The 24,755-nt window shown below is 37.5% G+C and overlaps 2 protein-coding genes across 3 annotated transcripts; both read left to right on the top strand.

Annotated features, from left to right (window-relative positions):
* Positions 1-6,260: 6,260 nt before the first annotated feature.
* On the top strand, positions 6,261-7,309 carry LOC124404313 (rhythmically expressed gene 2 protein-like). Its single transcript, XM_046878348.1, has one exon. The coding sequence runs from the start codon at positions 6,432-6,434 to the stop codon at positions 7,200-7,202; it is 771 nt and encodes a 256-aa protein (XP_046734304.1). The 5' UTR covers positions 6,261-6,431; the 3' UTR covers positions 7,203-7,309.
* Positions 7,310-9,749: 2,440 nt separating this feature from the next.
* Positions 9,750-23,760, top strand: LOC124404437 (laminin subunit gamma-1). 2 transcript variants are annotated; one of them, XM_046878557.1, is made up of 26 exons: positions 9,750-10,016; positions 10,402-10,754; positions 13,737-13,998; positions 15,832-16,133; positions 16,222-16,427; positions 16,649-16,752; positions 17,732-17,920; positions 18,045-18,270; positions 18,406-18,662; positions 18,745-18,917; positions 18,988-19,120; positions 19,189-19,413; positions 19,540-19,728; positions 19,889-20,074; positions 20,167-20,369; positions 20,456-20,671; positions 20,741-21,017; positions 21,109-21,284; positions 21,370-21,500; positions 21,695-21,805; positions 21,914-22,112; positions 22,263-22,500; positions 22,586-22,761; positions 22,826-23,011; positions 23,138-23,255; positions 23,405-23,760. In XM_046878557.1, exons 2-26 carry the CDS (start codon positions 10,614-10,616, stop codon positions 23,638-23,640), a joined length of 4,860 nt encoding a protein of 1,619 aa, XP_046734513.1. In that variant the 5' UTR covers positions 9,750-10,016; positions 10,402-10,613; the 3' UTR covers positions 23,641-23,760. The 2 variants fall into 2 exon arrangements, with proteins under 2 accessions (XP_046734513.1, XP_046734514.1); XM_046878558.1 differs by lacking the exon at positions 9,750-10,016 and having other exon boundaries at positions 10,353-10,754.
* Positions 23,761-24,755: the final 995 nt, after the last annotated feature.

The following is a 24,755-nucleotide window of genomic DNA, read 5'->3' as shown; positions in this document are numbered from 1 at the left end:
GAAAATGTCGACGGAAAGACTGTAAAAATTATTCGGTGTTTAACGAAACTGTATTACAGTTTTTTTAAATTTCGTTTCACATATTTCAGCAATGAATTTGAGCAAAGAAAGAAAAAAAAGTTTGAAATGATCCTGAAGGTCAATTTAAAATTCGATTTACGTGCATAAATCTCGATACTTTCTAAGTAGACAAACTTCATTTTATTTTGCCTCCTTGATAACTAGCTTATACTGTATTTGCATGTGTATGAATCGATACATTCGCATACGTACATAGATATGAAATGATTAATTTCGTGTAATTAAAAATAAAATAAAAATAATGATACGATTGTGCAATTAGATATGATTGACGACTAATATTAATTATGCTGCTGGGTTTTACAAAACATAAAATAACGTACAACTTGCGAGGAGAGCAAGGTAGAGGATAGCAGATATCAAATCTTACATATAATGTAGTTCGTAAACTATAAGAGAGTCTTTAAGAATTTTAAGTGGTCAATATGCAGAAAATGGTAGTGTACCCTAAATCGCAAAGAAACGCCTCGCGCAAATGAATAATGGGAAGAGCAGTTAAAACGAGTGAAACGATATTACAACTCTTGTATTGTGATGATCTATATTCTGGCATAATATGTCATTTGCAATTCGACGCGAGTTAGGCAGCATGTATAAGTTTGTGGATTGTTGACTGATCTCTTACTGTATAAAATAAGGTCAGCAGACAGATTTGGCAGTGGGCGAATTAATTCGTTTCGTATTGTGTAGTCTAATAATATATTATATTTAAGGTTGTTATAATATAATCCCTAGATTATTATACTATAAGCATACACTTAGTATCGTATCTCTCTTTTGTAATTTTTTTTTTTTTTTCTCTTCTCTTCTGAAGAGAAGTAATATAAATTTATTTTATGATAAACTTTACGACTGCACATACCAACACAGATCTTTATTTTCTACAGTAACTTATAGTCGTAAGTAGTATTGTTTAAGTAATTGTACCATTTTTAGTAATCTAATATTTGTAATGTCTGATGAATATCTCATTATTGCTATTATTACAATGTACCGTACTCCATCTGGCTAATGTACATTGCAGACTTTATACACTTCAATCCATGTCTTTATTTATTTTATTTTATTTTATTTTATTTTTTTGTCTTTTTTTTTGCAATAATTGTACATATTGGACAAAGTATTACAAAATATTCCATTTGTTAAGAATTGATTAAAGTATTATATAAAGAAAAAAAAAAAAAAGAAAGAAAAAGAAATATATCGATCGTTTTTCACTCCAGTCTACAATATACCAACACTATTTTCGCTAGAGAATCTATGAGATTTTTCGTAACTATTTGGTTTTTAACTTGTGCTGTAGTCTTTTCGTGATGTATATAATGAAACATTCAAATCTTGTATTTCCGCTACGGTTATCTTTAGCGCAAGTTTGCGGTATCATGAATCACCCGGAAGTAATTTTATTGGGACTGCCGTAATAATGGTGCGAATAAATGTGAACAAATTTACAGCATTCGAATAATAAATCAATTATTACTATAAAAAACAAAAATTATAAAAATTAATTAAATCAATTATTATTCGAATAGTCGGAAAAATAAAAAATGTTTCTTGTTACTTATTCCTGGTGAAATATATTTTGTTTCAACATTCCGAATGACACTGACAGTTCCACTTCCGGCAGGATTGCGATTAGGAAAACTCTCTTATGATTACTCTGGGAGGCAATGAATTTGCACGTATATGTTGGTCAGCTTCAAAGATTGAAAGCGCAGTTCATTCAGATACATTGAGGTCTCACGACGCCAACATCATGAATTCCTCAGTGGCGAATGGTAAGACACGAATTCGATATTTGTTTTACTTAATATATATTTATGATGTTGAGTGCTAATTTCTTATTGCAATTTGAATTAAAAAAAAAAAAAAAAAAAAAAAAAAACTAAGCGGAAATACAAATGCGGAGAGCAAAGGTCCTTCTCAGGACGTTGGAATTTAGTCAAGGGTGTTACAATTATCTTAGATCATTTGAAGAAATCGGTGCAAGATAAGTAATATGGTTACATTTATATATGATGTTAGTTGAATATTGAATAAAATACATGAATAATAATGAATGGAGTAATTATGGTGGATATTTGTGAACTTTTGTACAGAAATTAAAATGAATCTGTTTTCCGATCTCTTATAAACAAGATAAATAATGCAATTTCTGTTTTCGGGTAAATAAATAGTTATTAGTTTTTGGTTTCTTCCTATTTAAATTCTATGAGGACCTACTAAAGTTGTAATGAAATATGTTATAACGTTAATATTAATTAACTTTCAATTAATTAAGTGAGAGGAGCTCGACAGTGTCGCGCTTGGTTCTAGATGGCTTTCCGGTGTTGTTACCGTTTTGTCCTGTTTTCTCAAAGTAAATGGAGTTAAATATTTTAGATGAATTTAGTGTACGATTTCTGACATGTTACAATTTAAAGTAACATATCATTTTTACACTGAGAATAAGGCTTGTATCCATTACGATTGATTCAATGATACTTACGTTCGGAAATTTTTACTGTAAGTCAAGAAACTGACCCTCTTATACGAAGATAAATATTTTTCAAGTGTAATCGTTGAGAAACAAATTCAAAAAAAATTTTCGTATTAATAATAAGTAATATAATAACTTATTGCTCATATCCAATTGTAAGTCCAATGCATTTGTTTTAGGAGATTCGTCACACAAAAGTTTAGGTGCCGATGATAAACCGATAACGAAACTCAGTTGTCCGTTCACCTGGGGCATGGAAAGTATTCTTGAAGACCGGAAAAAATCAGAGCTCTCGAGACAAGGTTGTCTGCAACTGCTTTACGACTATGGGGATGATTTTCCAGAATATTTGCTAATTTATCTTCTCATGCTGGCCTACGAAAGCACAATGGGCAACGATCCCTCGATTAGCATGCAATATGTAGTAAATGCAGAAAAACAATTTGCTCTTATTGAGGAAAAGTTCGTAGCAACATCATAGATATTGTTTCGTTAAATTTAGGAAACAACATGCAATGAAATATATAAACTTATTGTTTTTTTTATAGATCTTATAAGAAATCACAATCTAATTGCTTCACTTTTTATTGATTCAACAATGCCAACTACAACATTACTTTATTAAAAGTTGAAGGCTATCTTTTATACGTGTATTATGCCAATAGCAACTAATGTGTTGTTTACGGAAAAGTTACCATTATCATGATTCTAATTATTTATCATTTCAGAAATACTCTGAAAAATGAGGAAAACATCTTACGACATATATTGATGGGAACGAAATACTGTGTCCTACTAAAAATGGAACAGTTAACAGTGGCAAACGAATTACTGGAAGGAATATACGATATCGACTATACATGTAATACCGAATTGGGTATGCTGGAAGGATGTCAATGTATGGCTTGGTCATTGTATTACTCCACTTACATTCCAAAAGCGATAAGCTGTATTCAAAAAGCTTTGGAGTACGATTCTGGTAATGCTAAGTGGCATTATTTGCTGGGAACGAGTTACAGGAGATTGAGAAGGAAGATTGTATCGATAACAGAGCGACCAAGTCCCGAAGAAGCATCAGCCTTTCAGACTGCTTACAAGATTTCTAAGAAACCTTTGTTTACCGTATCTTTGGCCCAAATGTATAAAGAAAGTAATAATTTTGTTGACGCTAATCAAATCTACAAAGAGGCTTACGCTCTTAATCCAAGTTGTTGCACGGTACGCCTGAAAATAGCTCTAGGATTTATTCGGGGAAACAGTTATAGGCTGGCCAAGGAGTGTCTTGATTACGTACGTCAAAAGATGCCAAACCACCCTATGTATGCTCATTATATGGGTTTATACGAGGACAAATGCAATCAGGATTATCAGGTCAGGAGTAAAAAATTATGCACAGTAACTGCTGATCTGTTTATCACGAGTTTACTATTTACGTATCTGACAGCTCTTGCCCATATTGAGTCAAATAAAAATATTATACCAAATTTTATTTGATTAGTACATATAGATGATATATCGAGTTAAAAAACATTTCTGCAATAGGAGATGCAATATGTTAAGTATGTAGAAATAAACAATAATTAGTTTTTGATTATGTTTCCAGGCTGCTCTTCCTTACTACGAAGCTGCAACGCGAGGAAACACTTTTGGTGCGGAATGGCAGTTTGTAAAATGTAAGCGGATAGTTCACCTTGAATGGGACCCACTACCATATATGATGGGTTTGTTGAAGAAATATGACAAAAATCCTGATGATATCATTCAATGTATAAATATCGAAATCGGATTATACTATCTCTTATCTTTGAATGATATTCCGTCCGCATGTCAGTATCTTACTAAAGCCATTGAAATTCGGTCAGATGCCCGTATGCTAACAGTGAGTCAAAAAAATATATATAACTATATACGCATAGTTATCAATTATTAGCATAATTATGTTGTACAAGTCATTTTAGAACATTTTCGACTGAATATATTGCAAAAAAATCAGAACCTATACCTGTTGGAGAACTATTTAGATTTAGATTTTATGAAAAATTCTGAGGGTAGAGAAGGACACCAGGACTGAATTCTCATTTTTTTAATAGTTTTAGATGATTGTGTTATTTTTTCAAGATATTTTTTAGTAGGAAAGATGTTTCAAGATGTTGATATTTAACTGAACATCTGTAAAGTGTGCCTAATTTGAATTAAAAAGGAGAAATGCATTCTATTTGGCCCTGTTTGCAGCATAAATAGACTATCATAGAACCAATGCTAGCAATACTTGTTGTGGAAAAAGTTAGGCAACCAAAATGTTCATTGTTAGTTGTGACTGATCATATGATTTATGTCAACAGAATGTACTTTTTTATTTCAGAACTATTCTAGTTTGTTCCACAAAGGCAAACTAAATATATACCATATTTTGAAAAGTAAAATTCAACTCGCATTACAAAAGGAACATGCAATATATGACGAAAACAAGATTGTTCTCTTGCGATACACGTTGGACCTCTGTAGTAAGAATGGCACAGATTTGACTCCAATGCAGGTACAGACAACCCAGAGGACTGCGAATATCAAACCAGCGAGCACTCGTCATAGATATTATAAAAATTGAACATTCGAATTGAAATTGAATTGAATCGATTGACAATCTTGGGAAATTGGGTGTAGTCGAGACATTTTATTGGTTGTAGGCTTCACAGTGGTTCCCCTATTTCCTTGAAGGTACCCTAATTTTTTTTTCATCCCCTATAAGCACACTCAAACTGAAGCTTTTCCCTAAGTGTACCCTAATGCAGTAAATTTTTCCCTGAAACACCCCTATTTTGTGCTTGAGAACAATGTTTATATTTCCAAATGAACACAGGACCAAAAAAGAAATACATTGAATCTCAAAACTCTACCGTACTTCACAAAACCGTAATTTTTGTGGTTTAAGTGAGCGTCGTTATCTATGGAATATGTGCGCTGATCTCAAGTTATTTTGTTCCTACATTTAGTTGGAAATATAAACATGGTTCTCAAGCATCAAATTAATTTTTTCAACAAAATATTCAGTATAAATTTTCAGTTACAATAAAAATGTCGATCTCCCCCTGGCACGTCTTAATATTATATGAAAATCTTTACATTAACAGGTGATTTTTTTTTCTGTAATATGAACATATTTTTGGAGTACAATTGAAAAATTTTAAAACGACCAAAATTCCCTGTTTCCTGAAAAATAACTATTCCTGTTTCCCTAAAAATTACCTGGCTTGAGCATTGTAAAGCCTTTGGTTCGAGTAATTACATATTATAGTTATTCTACACGAAAATCGAATTTCATTCCCATCGTTGTTGAGCCTCAACACAAAAGTTTTACTATCGAATTTGATGCATAATTCCGTATCATTATAATAATAACTAGGAAAAATAACAAATTATCTAAGATTATTTATTCAAAAATTCCGCTGCTCAGAATCACGTGATCCTAAATTTAACGCACAAGTTCTTCTGGGTCACTTAACGCTGGAATTAATGTAGATTGTAAGAAATGAATTTCTGACCTTTGTAATAAAAAAAAAATATTCATAGAATCGGTAGGTAAATTTGTACAAAATCACATAATTCCGTGATAATATGTTTATGATTTAGGCATGCTACACGGGGGAATAGTATGACATCACAAGACGTAGAAGATGCGCGCGTGGATGCGCACAAGTATCGAAAGGCGGCCATTTCTGCAAGCGTTGGCAGCACTGGTGGGAATAAAAAATGAAAGCTCATTTTTTTCTCAATAGATTTGCAAATCCGTGGCGGTTTTGTGTTTTGATCGCGTGAAAGTCCGAGTTAATTGAAGTTGTGCAGTATTAAAAATTCATAAAAATACAGGGTGACAATGAACGCTATACGACCGCGTTTAGTCACGTTTGACGTGACGGGAACTCTGCTCATGACGGGGTTGGAGGTTCACTACTCGGAAGTAGGATCGAGATACGGGCTGTCGGTGGACCCTAGGAAATTGGCGGGAAGTTTCAAACAGAACTTCAACAAACTGGCGGCGGATCATCCGGTGTTCGGAAAGCACACGGGACTTGGATGGGAGAATTGGTGGCGAACCATAGTGCACAACGTTTTCCGAGAGCAAAACGAGCACACTTGCGAAAAGGCACTCGACAAGGTGGCGAGCACTTTGATCGAATGTTATAGTACGAATGAATGCTGGCACAAGTATCCCGACACGCTCAATATACTCGATTACTTGAAGAAGAAGAATGTCGTACTCGGCGTCATATCCAACTTTGATGCTCGTCTAGAGTCTGTACTCGTCAGCACCGAATTGCGCCCGTATTTTTCTTTCGTTTTGTCCTCTTACGACCTTGGAACGGAAAAGCCGGATCCATTGATATTTGAAGAGGCTCTAAAAATAACGAAACGTTATTGCGATAGATCGGTTCTACCCCATGAAGCCGTACACATCGGAGATACGTACGACAAGGATTATCTTGGTGCCAAAAACGCCAAATGGAATGCTATACTGATCAAACGTGATGACAAAAAGCCAACTGATAACACGAAACTACCTCATCGCGACGTTTACCGTAGTCTCAACGATCTCAAAATTCACTTTGACAAAGTCTTTCGGTACGAGTCGACGGAATCGCCTTAGCAAATCAGTTTCACATATAACTAAATAATTCCAAGTCTCTTTGTCGTTGACTTGTTCCTCACTTGAGAAATAAGTAAATTAAACTAGAGTAAATTTTTTTCGATTGTTACAAACGTTGTATATTGCTTGATTTTGAGTACGGACCTATCCGGCAATATTTACTTGCTGTGGATGTCTTCGTAAACAATTCGTGCAATGCAGAAAATTACTGTCTCCTAATAACTTTAATATTGATGATGAGACGTAGAGGCACATGTGTATTACCCGCATGCAATATAAAGCAAATGGTTAAAGACATGTACACATTATTTTATGATTGGCTATGAATATCTATATTGATAAAGTTGTGACGCCGCGGTTAATTCGCACCGCAGAAAATCTTATTGTTAGTGATACTGTATAGTATTATTTTTAATATATTTTGCTCATATGAACATTTCAGATGTACAAGTTAATGAGTACTAAGTAATGTTACGAATCATTGATTTGGTACAGAAAATTAATCAATGATTGATCGTACTAATTAAAGTCATTTGTGTGTAAGCTTGAAGATAATATAATTTTATTATTGTTAGGCGAAATAAATGTGTTATATTTTAATACTCGAGTACGATTTATGCAATGATTTCGATTTTATTGTCATATTGAATTGAAAATTCGTGAATAAAGCAATAAATGTAATAATGTTATTCAAAATATTCTACTCGTCTCAATTTAAACAGTACTATCTTTACAACACGGCCTAATTTTCAACCCCATACTGTTTTAGGCCTATAACAGTTATCGCTTCAGCCTAGGCATGGAAATAAAGAAATGTTTCGGTTCAATTCTCCTGCCGTTTCTATACGAATATACTCCGCGTTTTCACTACATTTAAGTGTACAATATGTCACGTCGTCGATTTTCACAAATTGAATTGTGCTTAAAATAATTTCAGTCGAAAATCCATACTTAGGATATTCTTACAGAGCTAAGAAAGTTAACCAGTTCATCTTCGTCGACATGGAAGATAACGCACACAGTTCTACGGTGTAGCTACGTGCAGATGTTAGCTGTGTAATTTGTTGATGTTGAAAGTTGAAGAAAACTAAGGAAACAAAGTTTATTCGTCGGTCATATTATCTGTGCAATACAACATACACATACGCACAGTAAAAGCTATCTGTTGTTTTTTATGCTTCAAAGTGATCTCGATGTTATTTAGGTCGATTCCATCGGTGATTTTGTCAACGGAGAAGTTCCGTGGACCATATTATACATGATATCGAGAAGATATTCGATGAATGATCAATCGCCCAATATTCGATCCCGCCAAGCGACTGACGCATGATTGCAGTACACAAATACCGTATAACTAAATCGAGAATATTACACTATGTGTATGTACAAACACCGAGATACCCGCGCTCGTACCATTGTGGTCTCGAAGCGTGGGAGGCTCACAGTATCGCTTGTCGTTTCCGGGTAAAGAGATATCTATATCATTTGCCCCATAGCACATCCGACCTCCACCTCACCGTCGTCTCATTCTCCAGCTTTACACATTTTATCGTGATCGCCAGTGTCCGCAGCCGTTAACTTACGAAGAAATTGACTCTTTAGAAATTGAGAATGAGAATGGAGTTAATAACTTAACTGTAACTATATTTATTTAGGAAAAATCGTTACTTCGTGCCTTTAGCAATGTCCGAAATTTAGTAAACCATGAAAAGCCAATTCCTTAAAAACGATTCTAAAATTTCTGAATATGATTTATGCCCTGATGTTTCGTTAGGTCAACATTACTAATTTCAGCCTCATAATTCAAGATACTGAGAATAATCGTTGAGTATAAAATTATAATAATTGATTCTTGTTTCACGCTACAAGACAGTATTACAGTTTAGCACCTCGTAAATAGTATACATATCTAACAACGACTGGTGCACGCAACCGTTTTATTTTCTCCAGTGTTTGTCGATGAGATGACACTGAAGTCCACAGCCGATAATGCGGAAGGAAATATTGTCGACATCGCGTGTCGAAGTCAGAGAACAGGGGCCTGGAAAGTAAAGGGGTAGACCACCGACACATGTCGTTGGGGTAGACCGAGACGAGCACGTGTCGCGAGGTGCAGAGACGTGTGAAACCTGGCAAATCTCGCTAATAATGCGCGCACCCATGATCGTGGGCGTAGGGCGCCGGGCGAGCGTCAGGCTTCCACACACGGCGCGTGTCGGTGTCTCTCGAAGCGAAGCGCCTGCATTCAGCATTCATTTCCAGCAACACGACGCGACGGAACGGGTCGACGGATTATAGCCGGAGGCTTGGCGAGCCGAGCTCTCGAGGAGCAAAGGACCGAGGGCGAGGGGGGGAGCCTGCAGCGAAGGGAGGAGAGGTTCCAACGAGAAGGAGAAGAATTCTCGGGGACGTTCGTTCACGGACTTGGTGTGGTGGTCGCATGGGTCGCATCGACGGATCACCACCACATCGCTGCTCTCGAGAGCGGAGCGCAGCCGAGGGCAAAGGAGGCGAAGCGAAGCTGACAATGGGAAATATAAGGCTCGCCGAGTGCCGCTGCTGCCGAGCCGAGAGAGTCGGAGGACGGAGCTGAGCCTAGTCCGCAGTTGGAGTCCGCCAGGCGGAGGGTGTTCAGTGTCGGTTCCACGGTTCTCGTCGTCTCTGCGTGCGTAAGGACTCGACTGCCTCGCCGGTGCTTTGTAATTCATTGTTACCCGATTATCCTCTTCCTCGTTCTCCCCCACGTTCCGCGTCAATCCTCCGACACCACGTGCTGTCTATTATATTGTTTACACGGTGTATGCATGTATGTACGTACTACACACGTACGAAAAGGATTATACCTAGTATCTTCTGTCACGAATTGATCGTCGCAATTAAACGATATACACTACCGGTGGGCATTCGCAACTTTTATTCATTTCGCGATCTATCAATGGTTCTGGACTCACTCCCTTTCCGATCCGTGAAACGTTGATGATTACAACGAAAGTTGCCAATGCCCGTGGTTTGATGTTGGAAATTTGTAATTACATCTCGGATAAAGAAGCGCGACTGGTTGTATATGTATATCGTATAACTACCGGTGAACGACATCGGCGAAAAAGCGCGTAATTCTTTGTAATGTGGTAGAAATAATATCATTAACAGGGTTATATTTTTCTGCGTCTTGTAGGTGAATAGTGAAAATTTATGACAGTGCTGAGGATTGATGAGGGAACTGTACTATCACTAGAATAACGAGTGGTGGACTCGAGTGTTTCTCAGCTCCTATTACACGCAAAGAATAAAATCGCGCGCATAGATGAGTGAGCGGAAGAATCGGCGCAGCGCGTTCTTCGAAGATAATAAACAGGTTTAGGTATAAAACTGGTACGGACAATATCGGCACCGTGAAAAACTGCTGACAATATGTGTGGGGCGATGTGGAATTCGCTGCTCCTTATTGCCGCCGTGAGCTCTTTCGCAGTTATAGTGCTCGCGGATTTCGACCAGGTGCCGATCACGCGGAGAGATGACAAGTGCTACAACGAAACTACCGGAAGAGCGCAGGTGAGTCTCCTCGATGCTGTAAACGTAGTTTATACAATGCGAGCATGGTTTACGCGTTTTTCCATACGTGTTTTCCGTGTACAAAGTACCCGTTTCTACGACGATCGAGTGAATCTGCGAATGCGCATGCGCGGAATACTGCAAATACCAGTTTTGAGCCCTAGGAGTTGAAAGGGATCTTTCCTGTACTCCGCGCATGCGCTGTCGCGAAAAAATCTGACGTTACGCGACCATAACCTCAATTTTACGCTTCGTGAAAATACGCGTAACACACTCTTGTCATATAAAGAATCGTGTGCAAATAGGTTGCAACGGTCTTTTCGCCTCGCGTATTTGCAGTATTCGACTTCGGCTCACCTAAGACTCATACTGCAAAATTAGGGTCGTGCCGAAAAGACCGAGTTTGCCTCCTTGTTACACAATACGCTGTTAATGGTTGTAGGCTACATAGCGTATAAAGGCAATGTAGCGTAGAAGCAGCGATGGAAGGAGAAGATGATACGTTGAAGATGGTAGATAATGGCGAGAAGAACTCGCCGGTAAAGCGGTTAAGTAGTTTACACGACGCTGCTGGAACTGGAACTTGAAGAAGGCTGGAAAATCGTAACTCCACGTCTTTGCATGGTCTGCAGCACATGCCGCGTGTATAGCGAGCACAACGTGTCGAGCAAACGGGAGAAGAAATGACGATCTATTTTTAGATGACTTAATTTTGGGTTTTGGTAGGGACGCCTAGGGTGCAGGAGGGTTATCAACGAGTTCGAAGTTGCTTGAACTCTCCGCAGAGATAAATACACACCACAGATAAATACGCGATACTCGCACCGCCGCTCTGCTCGTTCGAGTATGTATTTATAATAAAGAATGATGTGGTTACGTGTACAATATTCATTTATGATACTTCTGAGCTTTTCCAATTTTGGGCACGAAATTGTACAAATTCAGTAAGAATAATTTGTGACATTCCGAAAATTGTTTGTCGGAACTCCATAGAAGGACATCGATTTCAAATCGCTTATGCATAATATGATGCAGGTTCGAAACTTGCCCCGATGTTTTCATGCCCAGGATTTTCCGGGATTATCGATTTTCAAAAGTTTTTGGGTTTCTGAAACCATGATTCTCACCAAAGACCGAGTGTAATCAGTTCTCTCGTGAATACAAATAGGCACCGCAGTTACCTGAATCGTTGAAAGACTGCGGCCGATGCGGATTTAATTATGTTGAAGTTAGTAACGTTATTGTAACAATTCATGCTGAGCAAAAACCGTTATTTCGCAATTTTGGAACGGTTTGAAATTCAGTAAACCGTGATAAAACAAAAGATACTTTGATTCTTCAATTCTAGTTACTTCAGAATCAGTGTAAAGATGAGAAAAGAGTGATTTTTTCTCAACGTTTTGTTACTCCTATAACGTTAAGAACTTTTCAACCTCGTTGGATTTATCGGTTCAAAGCAGAAGCTGTAGAATGTTCGTTAGAACCGTCGACCGAGGGTGAATCGTCCGTCATTGGTAAATATTTGCCTGTGTAAGGGTGATTGTGAGCGGAAACAAGGTCCATACGTTCCAGGAAATGCATAAGGATTATTCCTCATAGTTTCCCCCGGTTGTCCCAGGACTCCTATTGACTGGCTGTCCGACCTCCGTCGGTCGAAAATTTTGCAGGGCTTGTCCTCTTGTAGCATTCTTTGCGGCTTATTCACCGGCCTTATTGTTCCAATCATTCTTCACCGCCGCAATCCGCTTAGGTATAGAAATTCGAAATGTAACGCCTAATGCTCGAAGTGATAAAACAGTGTAAGAATAGAATGTATAAACCATATTGAGTGCAGCGAACAAGAAGGCGAAATTCTGTCGTATTGACTCAGAATTTTTTGTAAAGCAACAAAATATACATTATTATGATATACATCGAACGATTTATATTTCAACCTCAGGTGAAATGTATTTTTACCTGAAAAAATGGAAATATTTTTCTAGGAATAGGTACTTCATGTCGTGTAATCTTGTGTGTTCTAAGTTCACAAGTGCGACGGCAATATCGGTAAGAGTTTCGAGTGCAGCATGCATCTATGCACCTGCTTATAACGAGGGATAAGGAGAGCTCTCGCTTTGTCGTCTAGGTACTCCTTGCTCTGTCCGTCGCGGCTAGAAAGTTTCAATCTTTACAGGCTAATAACTTACCGCTCCATTATGTGCGCCGACTGCTAGAAAAAGGAGTAGGAACGAGAGAACGAGATGGAGAAAATTATTATAATATCGTATATTATACAGTAGCTTTTCCGCAAAAAACCTCGTCTACCTATCATACTCATACTATATAACCTGCAATGATAGTACTTGAGATGGAAAGTAATAATTAGACGCACAGAAATGTGAATAGATCTTTAGTGAACACTTTATGTGAATAGAACGGAAATTAAAGTTAAAAGTTTTCTCAAGCACCGAGAGCAGAGCGCTGCAATTCCATTGGAGACTTATTCGCTAAATATATATAGAACTGCGTTATGCATACTGTACGTATAATATGAGAAGGAGTGACCGATAAACCGTCGTAGTTGCAAATATCGATAAAAGTCGTTAGATGAACGCGGAACGGATATCAGCTTTGATTGGCGAATGAACCGGATAAGACGGAACTCGGATCGCCGGTTAACGACGATTCGATGTAAATAATTATTCCGGGGAATCACCGATCAATGTGACTCTCTGTACTATCGGTGCCGGCTCAGCATATTGTCGTCAGCAGAATCCAAGGTTCGAGAAAATATAATATATATCTATGATTTGTGCCACGTTTTGAAAGGCCCCGATGATCTTCGCAACGCTTTTACGAAGCAGAAGAAAAATTTGATTAAGAGCCGCGGTGTACTTACGCAACGACGAATGACCTATAATATGTATCATTTTTTCTATTTATATTGCACCTACAAGGGACGAGGTAGGCTTGAAAATAATAAATTGAACAATATTGTTTCAGAGGTGTATTCCCTCGTTTCTGAACGCTGCGTTCAGTGTTCCCATGGAGGCGACAAATACCTGCGGTGAAAACGGTATTCCTACCGAATACTGCAAACAGACCGGAGTCCAGCAAAAATCGTGCGATTTTTGCCAGGCGGGTGATCACCCTGCCTCTTACCTAACGGACCTTGGAAATAACGATAACGCTACGTGGTGGCAGTCGGAAACAATGTACGAGGCGGTTCAGTATCCCAACCAGGTCAACCTGACCCTTCACCTGGGTACGTTTAAAATTATTCTATTAGAAATAATTCCCACCAACTTCTTCGGCGATCTCTAAAAAAAAACAAAATCAAAATACCCATTGCATGCCATTCGAATTTCAAGAACATAAATTTTCATTTTTCTAACGATGATTATACGAGTGTAACTTTTTATGATCGTTCATCAAGCTCTTAATTTTGATGGTTGAAACGTATGTATGCGGCAGTGAAATATACACTCGAACTTCAGACAGAGGCACGCTTCTACATTTTTCTGCATGGCGATGCCACTGAACTACCTTAGCCGTGATTTCGACGTTATTTATATCTCCTGTCACTGGTTACAAGACTGCAACATTATAAACACGCACGGGCTTATTATGCCTACGAAATGCATGTACAGGTAGCTCGCCCACCTTGGGCAGTACATGTGAAACACGTGCGTGACGTATTTTCCGGTAACGCAGCTTGATGCCTAAACGATTTTTATATTACTTTGTTTTCACTTCGTTATATCGTATTTTTACGGAAAAGTTAGCGATTTCCAACTTTTTTTTAAACTAATTTCTATCCATTAGGAAAACCGTTTTATTCCATATTCTTGTTGCGAGTAACAAACGAACATTGAGGATACGATATTTAATTTTGTTGCAAAGATAGTTGACGTATTACTAAGTTTCATATACCTACATCCGGGCAGATTCATGATTATTTTTCTTCGTTGTTTTTTTTTTCTATACAGATAAGTACTCGTAGTCATATCAGTTCCCAGACGTACAGCTGTGTGTAATATCATACAGACGGGTATCATATAATATAATATACCTATATATGCATGTAGTGTGGCGTTTAGCTGCTGCAGGACTGTACTATAAAAGATTCATTCATTCGTTACGACTATTATAATGACAGAGGAGCGAAGATATAAGCTGATATATAAGAGACGAGAGAATCAAAGGAGAGAAAAATGGAATGGGCGGGGTGAAATATTGACCTCTTTACTCATAGACTGTCTTGAAATTCTGCCAGATAAGGTTTTGTGGCGTTTTATAACAGATTGCCTGTACTAATTATACTGATTCAGGGAAAGAAGAAATTCGTTACTTTGATATTCATTGATCTTTATTGGCTTATGGTAAAGGACAAATATATGAATAAAAATATTATAGTTCATATTGAAGCTTTGTATTGCTGCAGTATTCTCTAATTTTCAACATAGAGTTATACAAATATTTGGAATAAGAAACAGCATGGCTTTTCGAGGGAGAAATTTTTGCGAGTTAACGATCATGTGGTCTCGACGGAATAACCACCGAGACCTTATGGGCCCCACATGTTCATTCATAAAACAACCGCCGACTTTCTTAGGCTTTCAACGTTGATCTGCACCAACGTGACGAAGACCACCTACTAAGCGGTCTTTCTACGAATTTTTAAAAGGACCGCTGCTGCTGTAACATTAAAGTATTATATTATACATTCTTTCTCATTCTCGAAGAAGCTGAACGTCCAAACGGTTATTATTCTTCTGCGATTCACGCCAATTAAGTTAGCAATTATTCGTTAAATGAGTCGGCGAAATGTGCAGAGCATGTTTATACCCTCCAGAATTTGGATTATCAGAAAAGTGTAAACGACGAGATGCCCAAAGGAACTGGAATTTGTAGGATGCAGTAATGGGATTTTTTTTTCTTAGAAAATCTCGAACATTTATCGCTAATCAATAATCATTCTTCACTCATTGTCAAAGGAAACTATTACAGATGCCCTATAATTTGAAGCGAGAAGCATAAAGATAGTATACTTATAACTAAATGTTCGCCGTAATATTTTCGAAATAAAAAATTTCAGGAAAAACTTACGACATTACGTACGTCCGGATACTTTTCATATCACCGCGACCCGAAAGCTTGGGTATATACAAGAGGAAGAACGAGAAATCCCCCTGGCAACCGTACCAGTTTTATTCGGCTACCTGCAGGGACACCTACGGACTTCCCGACTCCAAGGAAACCGTTCGCGGCGATGATACGAGAGTTTTGTGCAGCTCCGAGTACTCGGACATATCTCCCCTCACCGGCGGCAACGTAGCCTTTTCCACCCTCGAAGGACGACCCTCTGCTTACTGGTTTGAGACCAACCCGGAACTGCAGGTAATTAATTTCGATTGTCAAGATTTTTCGGCGAAGTCTTTAAAGATCTTTCGTTACTTGCCCAAGCTTCTTTTCTGTATATAAATAGGAATGGGTCCAAGCCAGCGACTTGAGGATCACTTTGGATCGTCTGAACACGTTCGGTGACGAGGTATTCGGGGATGATCAGGTGCTAAAATCTTATTACTACGCCATCGCTGAAGTAGCGGTTGGTGCACGTTGCACCTGCAACGGACACGCAGGCGAATGTGTTCAAAGTACCGGTATCGACGGATCAACTCGCCGCGTTTGTCGGTGAGCATTTAACTCGGGAATCCGTGATATTTAATTGCGGAGCGTATAGTCTGGACGAAAAATGAAATCTTTACATTTTCATAATCTCTACATTTTTTTCTGATTCTATAATGTTTACATTATAATTTCCCTCTGAAAATATATATCAATTACACCAACACGTTATTCAACGATATTCTTTCGGACAATGGAAACTCATAATTTAACAACAATTTTCGCAGCTGTGAACACAACACCGCTGGACCCGATTGCAACGAGTGTTTACCATTTTACAATGACGCACCCTGGGCTCGAGCCACGTCGTTTAACGCCAATGAATGCAAAGGTATAATTATTTTCATGATATTGGTTTTTTTTAGATTAATTAAAAAAAAAAAAATTAAATCAGAATCCGACAAAATTTATTATTCGAATCGGTAACTATGCAGCTTCGGCCAGATGCATAATTATATCTTCGTGATCGCGATACCCGCGAGCATTCTGCCGCTTCGCGGATCTGTTGAGCGTTTTTTCTCCACGTATATCCACGGCCAGCCCACCGTCTTGCTCGGTCGGCTTAGAACCCCATTGTGCGGCCTCACCTTATATGGACAAGTCAACCAAGTCGCGAAACGAACGAATACCATCATCGCCAAGCTTCGCACGCTCTTCGTTCTCGATACAACGATAAGTAATGCAGAACGTGAGTCGTGCGATAGCCGTTACGGGGTTCTTTGAATTTGTATGAAGATAAAATAAACGAATAAATAAATAAACGATCCCCCGGGATGATTGAAATTCATTATGTCATCATTCCTATAATATATATGCAACTGATATTCCCATAAACAGTGGAAAACTAAAATGAATTGATCACTCTTAAATTTTTAGCGTTCTAGATTTTAAAAAAATTATCACTTTCGTATCACAATCGATCTTTGCTGTCCCAAAGTATTTGAAATCTCGAGTTAGCCAATTGTTAAGAAAAAATGGAAGAAAATTGAGAATAATTGTGGACAGGAAATGTTCTCCGATATAGTGACACGAAAAACAATCGCTGATAAAGTAGAAGTCATGCGGTCTTTGAAAAAAATGACCTACCTTCCCTTTCGCGGAGACTGCGAAGACTTCTTTGTGAGAAGCCGCCGCGATGTATCTTGCATACTCACTTAAATACACACACACACACACAATTTCCTTACGCAGCCCCGCCTTAGTGAATATGCATATTAGTTTTGTAAGTTTCGTTGATTTTTAACACTTTACATGGTTTGTTATACCTACGTAATATTCTTAATTAAATGCATTTCTTTTCTCAAAATCAGCTTGCAACTGTAACGGCTACTCAGATCGATGTTACTTTGATAATGAACTGTACAAAGCTACTGGACACGGAGGGCACTGTTTGGACTGTAATTTGAATCGCGACGGTGCTAATTGTGAAAGATGTCGTGAAAATTTCTACGAACGTTCTGAAGACGGCTATTGCATTCCTTGCAATTGTCATGAAACTGGTAAGTGAATCATAGCTTTTGTGATAATCAGATAGGAATCTGCTACAATTGTGGAAATAGAGTTTGAACATACTATTTTCAATCAAAATATCATTTATTTCATTACGGTATTCGATTTTCACAGGTTCAAGAAGCTTGCAGTGTAACAGTGAAGGCAAGTGCCAGTGCAAACCTGGTGTCACCGGAGACAAATGTGATCGTTGTGCTCCCAATTTTTATAACTTTGGATCACTTGGTTGTACTTCCTGTGAGTGTAACATTGCTGGTTCATTGGGTAACGTTGAAAGATGTGACCCACACACCGGAGACTGCCAGTGCAAGGAAAATGTTGAAGGAAAACGTTGTCGCGAGTAAGGACTTCGATATTCAGCTTCAATCAAATAACGAATTTGAAATTTTTTTTAAAGTTACTTCAAAATTATATTTTATTCAATTTTCACTCAACATCCACTCATTTGTAATAACTTCTCAACCTTCACCCGTAGGTGTCGTCCTGGCTTCTTCAATCTTGCTCTTTCAAATGTATTCGGGTGCACCCCGTGCTTCTGTTATGGGCATTCATCAGTCTGTGAGTCTGAATCTGGATATTCTAAAGTTGTTATTGAGAGCATGTTTGCTAGAGGTACCGAGCGCTGGTCAGCGGAAGTCAATGGCAGACGTTTACCACTCAATTACGACTCACTGACACAATCTATCAGTGTTTCAGCCCAAGATCGTGAAGATGTGTATTTCGTTGCACCTGGTAAGTGTAAAACTTGTGAAATGTGAATGTCAATCGAGTTATAAGTTGTTCATAATATTTTGATCACTCATGTCTCTTGTAGACAGATTTCTCGGCGATCAACGTGCGTCTTACAATCAAGATCTGACTTTCAAATTGAGGATAGGAGATAGAGGTGCGGCACCAACGGTACGTGACGTAATTCTTGAAGGAAGGAATGGGCAGCCGATTGCCCAACCAATATTCGGACAGAACAACCCTTCGCCGTCTGGTGTAGTACGTATATAATTATCGAAACACCATTGTCTAGGGTTTGATGCTATCCTAATTCACACTTTTTCCACAGTTTATGGAATACAGATTTAGACTGCACGAGCATCCTGATTATGGTTGGCTTCCGCAATTATCATCGCGAGATTTCATGTCCGTATTGTCTAATTTGACCGCGATCAAAATCCGCGGAACTTACACTCACAAAGGTAATCAAGATTTACTCATTTTTTTCTGTAAAGCTTGTATTTTTAATAATTCTTTGCATGCACTACAGGCAAAGGATTCTTGGATGACGTAATGCTAGAAACAGCACATCGTGGCGCGCCTGGTGAACCGGCGGATTGGATAGAGCACTGCACCTGTCCTCAGGGATACATTGGTCAATTTTGTGAATCCTGCTCGCCAGGTTTCCACCATGAACCCTCAAACGGTGGTCCATTCGCGCTTTGTGTACCGTGTAACTGTAACGGACATGCCGACATCTGTGAAGCTGAAACAGGTGCGTATTGCATTAACGCCAATATGACCAGTATGCAGAAATCGTCATTGGTGAAAACCGGTGACTTACAAGTACAATCGGAAATCGATGCAATAATTTTAACTTTCTCCTGCTAATTATCCACAGGCCAGTGTATTTGCCAGCATCACACTTCGGGAGATAATTGTCAGCACTGTCAACGTGGATATTATGGGTACCCATTAAAGGGGACAGCTGATGATTGCAAACCATGCCCTTGCCCAGATCAAGGACATTGCATTCTACTTGATAATAATGCCGACCCAATTTGTTCGGAATGTCCTCTAGGACGTACAGGTTCGTATCCAACAATAGTGGAATATAATACTATAGTCATAGTAGTATAATAATTGTCAATACGATACTGGAAGCATAAAATCATTAACATGTATATTTAGTAGCATATTGTATAATGCCAACATATACTTGAATACTGAATAAACACATTCGATCACAGGTGCCCGCTGCGAAGTTTGCTCTGATGGTTACTTTGGTGACCCTGAAAATAACCAAAAGTGCAAGCCTTGTGAGTGTAATAACAATATCGACCTGAATGCGGTGCGAAACTGTAATCAACTTACGGGAGAGTGTTTAAAGTGCGTGAACAACACAGCTGGCTTTAACTGCGAGGAATGTCTTCCAGGTAATCTACAATTTGCATTTTCTTTGATGTGAAAAAGTTTTTCATTTGCATAATAACAGGCAATTCCACAAATATTTCTTGACCATTTCCAGGATATTATGGTGATGCCTTATCTGATCGTAAAGAGGATGGCTGTGTAGCGTGTGAGTGTTATGCTCCAGGCACGCAGGAACTTGACGACGGAAGTATTGCTCCGTGTGACCAATTGACAGGTTATTGTAGATGCAAGCCTCATGTGACTGGCCATAACTGCGACAAGTGTGAGGACGGATATTATAATATTGCTAGCGGAGAGGTAATTTCTTGGAATTTTTAGCTAATTCAGATTCAAGAGTGATACGTCACTCAAGTTCATATATATTGTTTAAACACATATTTTAGGGTTGCGCTCCGTGTAACTGTGACCCTGAAGGATCGCATGGTCGGACTTGTGACGCACTGACAGGACAATGTCAATGTAAACCTGGTGTAACATCTCAACGTTGCGATGCCTGTTTGCCCTACCAATACGGATTTGGTAATGAAGGATGCAAGCGCTGTGACTGCGATGAAATTGGTTCACAAGAATTGCAATGTGGTCCAGATGGGCAGTGCCCAGTAAGTTATTCATTCTGTACTAAGCAAGGCAATTGAGTTTATTCTAACGAACTTCCTGCTATTTGTTAGTGTCTACAAAATGTGGAAGGTCGACGTTGTGATCGATGCAAAGAAAATAAGTATGACCGGCAGCGTGGATGTATAGACTGTCCTCCTTGTTACAACCTGGTTCAAGATGCCATAAATGCGCATCGGAGACGATTAGATGATTTAGAAGATACATTAAGAAAAATCGGTGGCTCTCAAACTGCGTTTAAAAAGGATACGGACTTTGAAAAAGAATTAAAGAACGTTCAAGATCGTGTCAAAACGTTGTTACAAAATGCTCAACAAAATTCTGGAAGTATGTGGTATCTATATTGCTTTCAGCAGAGTTTGTATTTTTGTTATTCAAAATGATGAATTTCTCACAAATGAAATTCTATATCTTTTAGGCGACGAGAAATCTCTAGTTGAACAGTTGGATGACTTGCGTAATCTTCTGAACGAGATAGATGACAATTCACGTGAGGTCGAATTTATTGCTGACAAAGCTAACGAGACCGCTACTGATGGCCAAATGAGTATTGAAGAGGCCGAAACAGTGTTGGATACAATTCACGAACAGCTGTCTGTAAGTCTATTATTTTATAGTTTTGAAGTAGCATTAACGAATAACGTAGTCACGCATCAATGCAAACTAAATCATTTAACCACAGGAAGCTGAAGCTTATTTAGCGACTGAAGGCCGAACTGCACTAGAAGATGCTAGAAAAAGAGCCGAGGAAGTTGGCCAGCAAAATAATCAGATGACCGCTATTGCGCAGAAGGCACGTGAACTAGCGGATATGTAAGTTACCAACAACGCGTTTTGTGATACACAACTATGTATTTAATATCTTCTCTCATTTGCTCAAGCATTTATTCATCTAAATACAGCTAAAACTATGCGGCGAAACTTGAATATACCTATATGACTTGTAATAAAACTCGTTTGAATCATATGAAAATTATTTCTAAGGCTTAAATGAAATATTCTTACAGTAACACGAACGAAGCTAAGAAAGTTTATGACATTGCAAATAATGCAAAAAATAGAACACTGCAAGCTTATAATCTGGCAAAACAAGCTATGTATAAAAATACCAACATAAGGTTAGTTTGAAAATTTTTTCAATTGGTGAACATCTATTGAATACAGTGAATATTCATTGACAAGAAATTTATATGGTTTTCGTATTCATACATTTTTTTTTCCATCAGCGATGAGATTCGAGTATTGGATAATGAACTCCAGTCACTCAAGGATAAATTTAATAAAGTCAAGGATCTCACAAAAATTACAGCTAATAAATCTGCCTCAGTTCTAAAAGAAGCATTGGTGATATCAATTGTAAATCTTAGTATTCCAACCATTGATATTAATGAACTTCAAAGGCAAGCCGATATCATCAGTAACGAGGTGAGATTTTACCAAAGTTCAAATTTTTTTCCACTTTCGTCTACATTCCATACGTCTTTTTTTCTTATGGTTTTACTTTGCCGTATACTTGAGTGGAACATTGTTATTGTCATGCTATCTCATAAGTTATATCGTCTGTCTATATTACAGGGATTGAGCATAAAAGAGCGAGCGCAACTATTACTTGAAAACAATGATGATTTACTGAGAGAAATAAGTGAGAAAATTTTGAACAGTGAAAAGTTATTGGAAAGAGCGAGAGATCAACAAGAAGCGATTGGCGAACTATTCTTGGAAGCGGACGATGCGAATGCAAAGGTTGATGAAGCTGTTAAAAGGGGTGATCACACTCTTAAAGAAGCCCAAGAAACGCACAAGAAATTGAGCGGTTAGTGTGATTTCATATAACTGAATCATCAATTTTTTTTTAATTTGTTGGATGGTTCCTAACTTACAATTCATGTTTTACATAGAATTTGACGAAGAAGTTCGACGAGAACAAGTGATAGCACAAGCATCCTTGCGTGACATTGACGAGATCAGAAAACTGATTGAAGAAGCTTTTAACAAAACTAAATCAGCTGATCAAACTCTGAATGGAGCTGAAGTTAATGCAGTCAAGGCAAGGAATATCGCTAAAGAAGCGCAGGTAAATAAATACAATGTTTTATTTAACTCTAAAGTTGAGAAGATACTAACTGTAAGTATTCCAGGAAAACTACGCGAATAAAGCAAGTGAAAATGCCAATAGAATCAGGAATGAAGCGAATCGAACAAAATCCAAAGCCTTTACTTTGGGTCAAGAATCAGCAAACCTACAACTTAGGCTAGGATTCACAGAGAGTCTTATCAAGGAACAAGAAGAACAGGCAGCTAGGGACGCTAACATTACTAGCGAGGTCAGATTTTAATGTAGACAAAATATGTATAATATTCTTCTGTTCAACAATAATTTCTCGATTATTTCGATTTTGCTTGAAGAGTACCACAAGAAAATAATGTTTATGTTTATTTTTTGTAACCAGGCGAAACAAAAGGTCGGTCAATCGAAAACCAATGTTGGTGTTGCATCCCAACAAGTTGATAAAGCACTTACAGAAGTAGCAGAGATTATAAAGGAACTAGAGGCTTTGCCCGAAATAAGTAAGTTGTGTCAGAAAAGAAACAATAATCTAGTGAACAGCATAAAACATTTTATTTGAGAAAATTATATTTATACATATAGTATTCGTGGATGATATACAAATTTATATGGTTTTTTAATAATTTACTATAACATTGCATATTTTTAGACGAGGCAGACTTGGATCGTTTGGAAGAACGACTTAATGCAGCTGAGGAGCAAATAAAAGCTGCTAATTTGGATGAAAGAATTCGTGCCTTGACACTGGCGAAAAATGTTCAAATTCAGTGGGTTAAAAATTATGAAGAAGAAGTCGAAAGGCTTAAACTTGAAGTTGATAATATAGAAACTATTAAATTAGCTCTTCCAACGGAATGCTTTAAACGAGTCCGTCTTGAACCTTAGACTTTCATCACGTCTGATACAATATGCCCTAGAATACTTAAAAAAAATCATGAATTTTACGTTTCATTTACTTGAATGAAACCAGAGCTAACAAGTCAAATTATACACAATCCAGTATCGTATGATGCTACAAAAAATATTTTAAATTAACACTGAGAATGCAAAAAAATATAATTATCAGAAAAAATACAAAGAATTGAAAGAAAATGGACGAACAAAAAAAAAAAGGGGCGTAATTTAATAGAGAAAAAATAAACTTCGAATTTTTTAATAATATGACGCTAACTTACTAATAAAACAATGTAACAACAATGCTAAAACAATCAGTGGACCGTTTTTCATGTCCATCGTCATCAACTTCGAGATTTAAATTCTCTATTACACAAAACTCTCAGTTTGTACAATATTCTATCTGAAAAGAACAACAAAGAAAAAACATTTAAAAAAACTATTTTAATTGTACATTAATTACTAGATTTTATTATTTAACAGATAAGTTAAAATATTTTCTCTGTATTTTTTGAAGTTAAACTACGTTGATACTTTTTATATAATGATAATCCTTGCAATCATGATTATTATACCAAAGATTTAAATAATAGAACCCTATTCAACATTATGAAATTTTCAATAATATACCTTTGCCAACTATACTCTGCAACTTTGAAGGATTTCCTAATTTCATTTTCTAAAATTCTGAACACACGTTTTCAAAACTCATACTAGAATAGGTTCCGAACTTTGAGTCTCATACAAAGGCTATAACTCGTATCACCAATGCGTTATGGTAAGCCTCATCATGGTTGAACAACTATATCAATCATTATAACATTCGAGATGGATCATCTGTTCTATCGTTAATGGATTGCAGTTAAGTTGGCGGTTTTCAAGTCTCTTTAAACCGACAAAGTAAGAAAGAATAATTGGCAATCTAAATTAATGTCTCTGGTACTTCAGCCAACTTTAGGAACTTTGATTACTAGTGTTGTTTGGCAATTCATATTACTTAATATTGTACTCTTTAAACTTTTTACTTATATAAAATTATAAATAAAAAAAAAAACAACATTTGTATGAAGTTTATAGTTTAGAAGAAAATGTAGCATATAAAATAT

This window comes from Diprion similis, chromosome 3, assembly GCF_021155765.1.
Source record: "Diprion similis isolate iyDipSimi1 chromosome 3, iyDipSimi1.1, whole genome shotgun sequence".
In the NCBI taxonomy this organism is placed as follows: Eukaryota; Metazoa; Arthropoda; class Insecta; order Hymenoptera; family Diprionidae; genus Diprion; species Diprion similis.
Note: the sequence above shows the minus strand (reverse complement) of the source record. Positions and strands in the feature narration are given on the sequence as shown.

What these genes read in the sequence shown, in the direction of transcription:
- LOC124404437 (XM_046878557.1), top strand. Translation starts at nt 10,614, where the DNA reads ATGTGTGGGGCGATGTGGAATTCGCTGCTCCTTATTGCCGCCGTGAGC. An exon ending in GTCCAGATGGGCAGTGCCCA is followed by an intron (nt 20,672 to 20,740) that starts GTAAGTTATTCA and finishes GCTATTTGTTAG; the next exon opens with TGTCTACAAAATGTGGAAGG. An exon ending in GCACGTGAACTAGCGGATAT is followed by an intron (nt 21,501 to 21,694) that starts GTAAGTTACCAA and finishes ATATTCTTACAG; the next exon opens with TAACACGAACGAAGCTAAGA.
- LOC124404313 (XM_046878348.1), top strand. Translation starts at nt 6,432, where the DNA reads ATGAACGCTATACGACCGCGTTTAGTCACGTTTGACGTGACGGGAACT.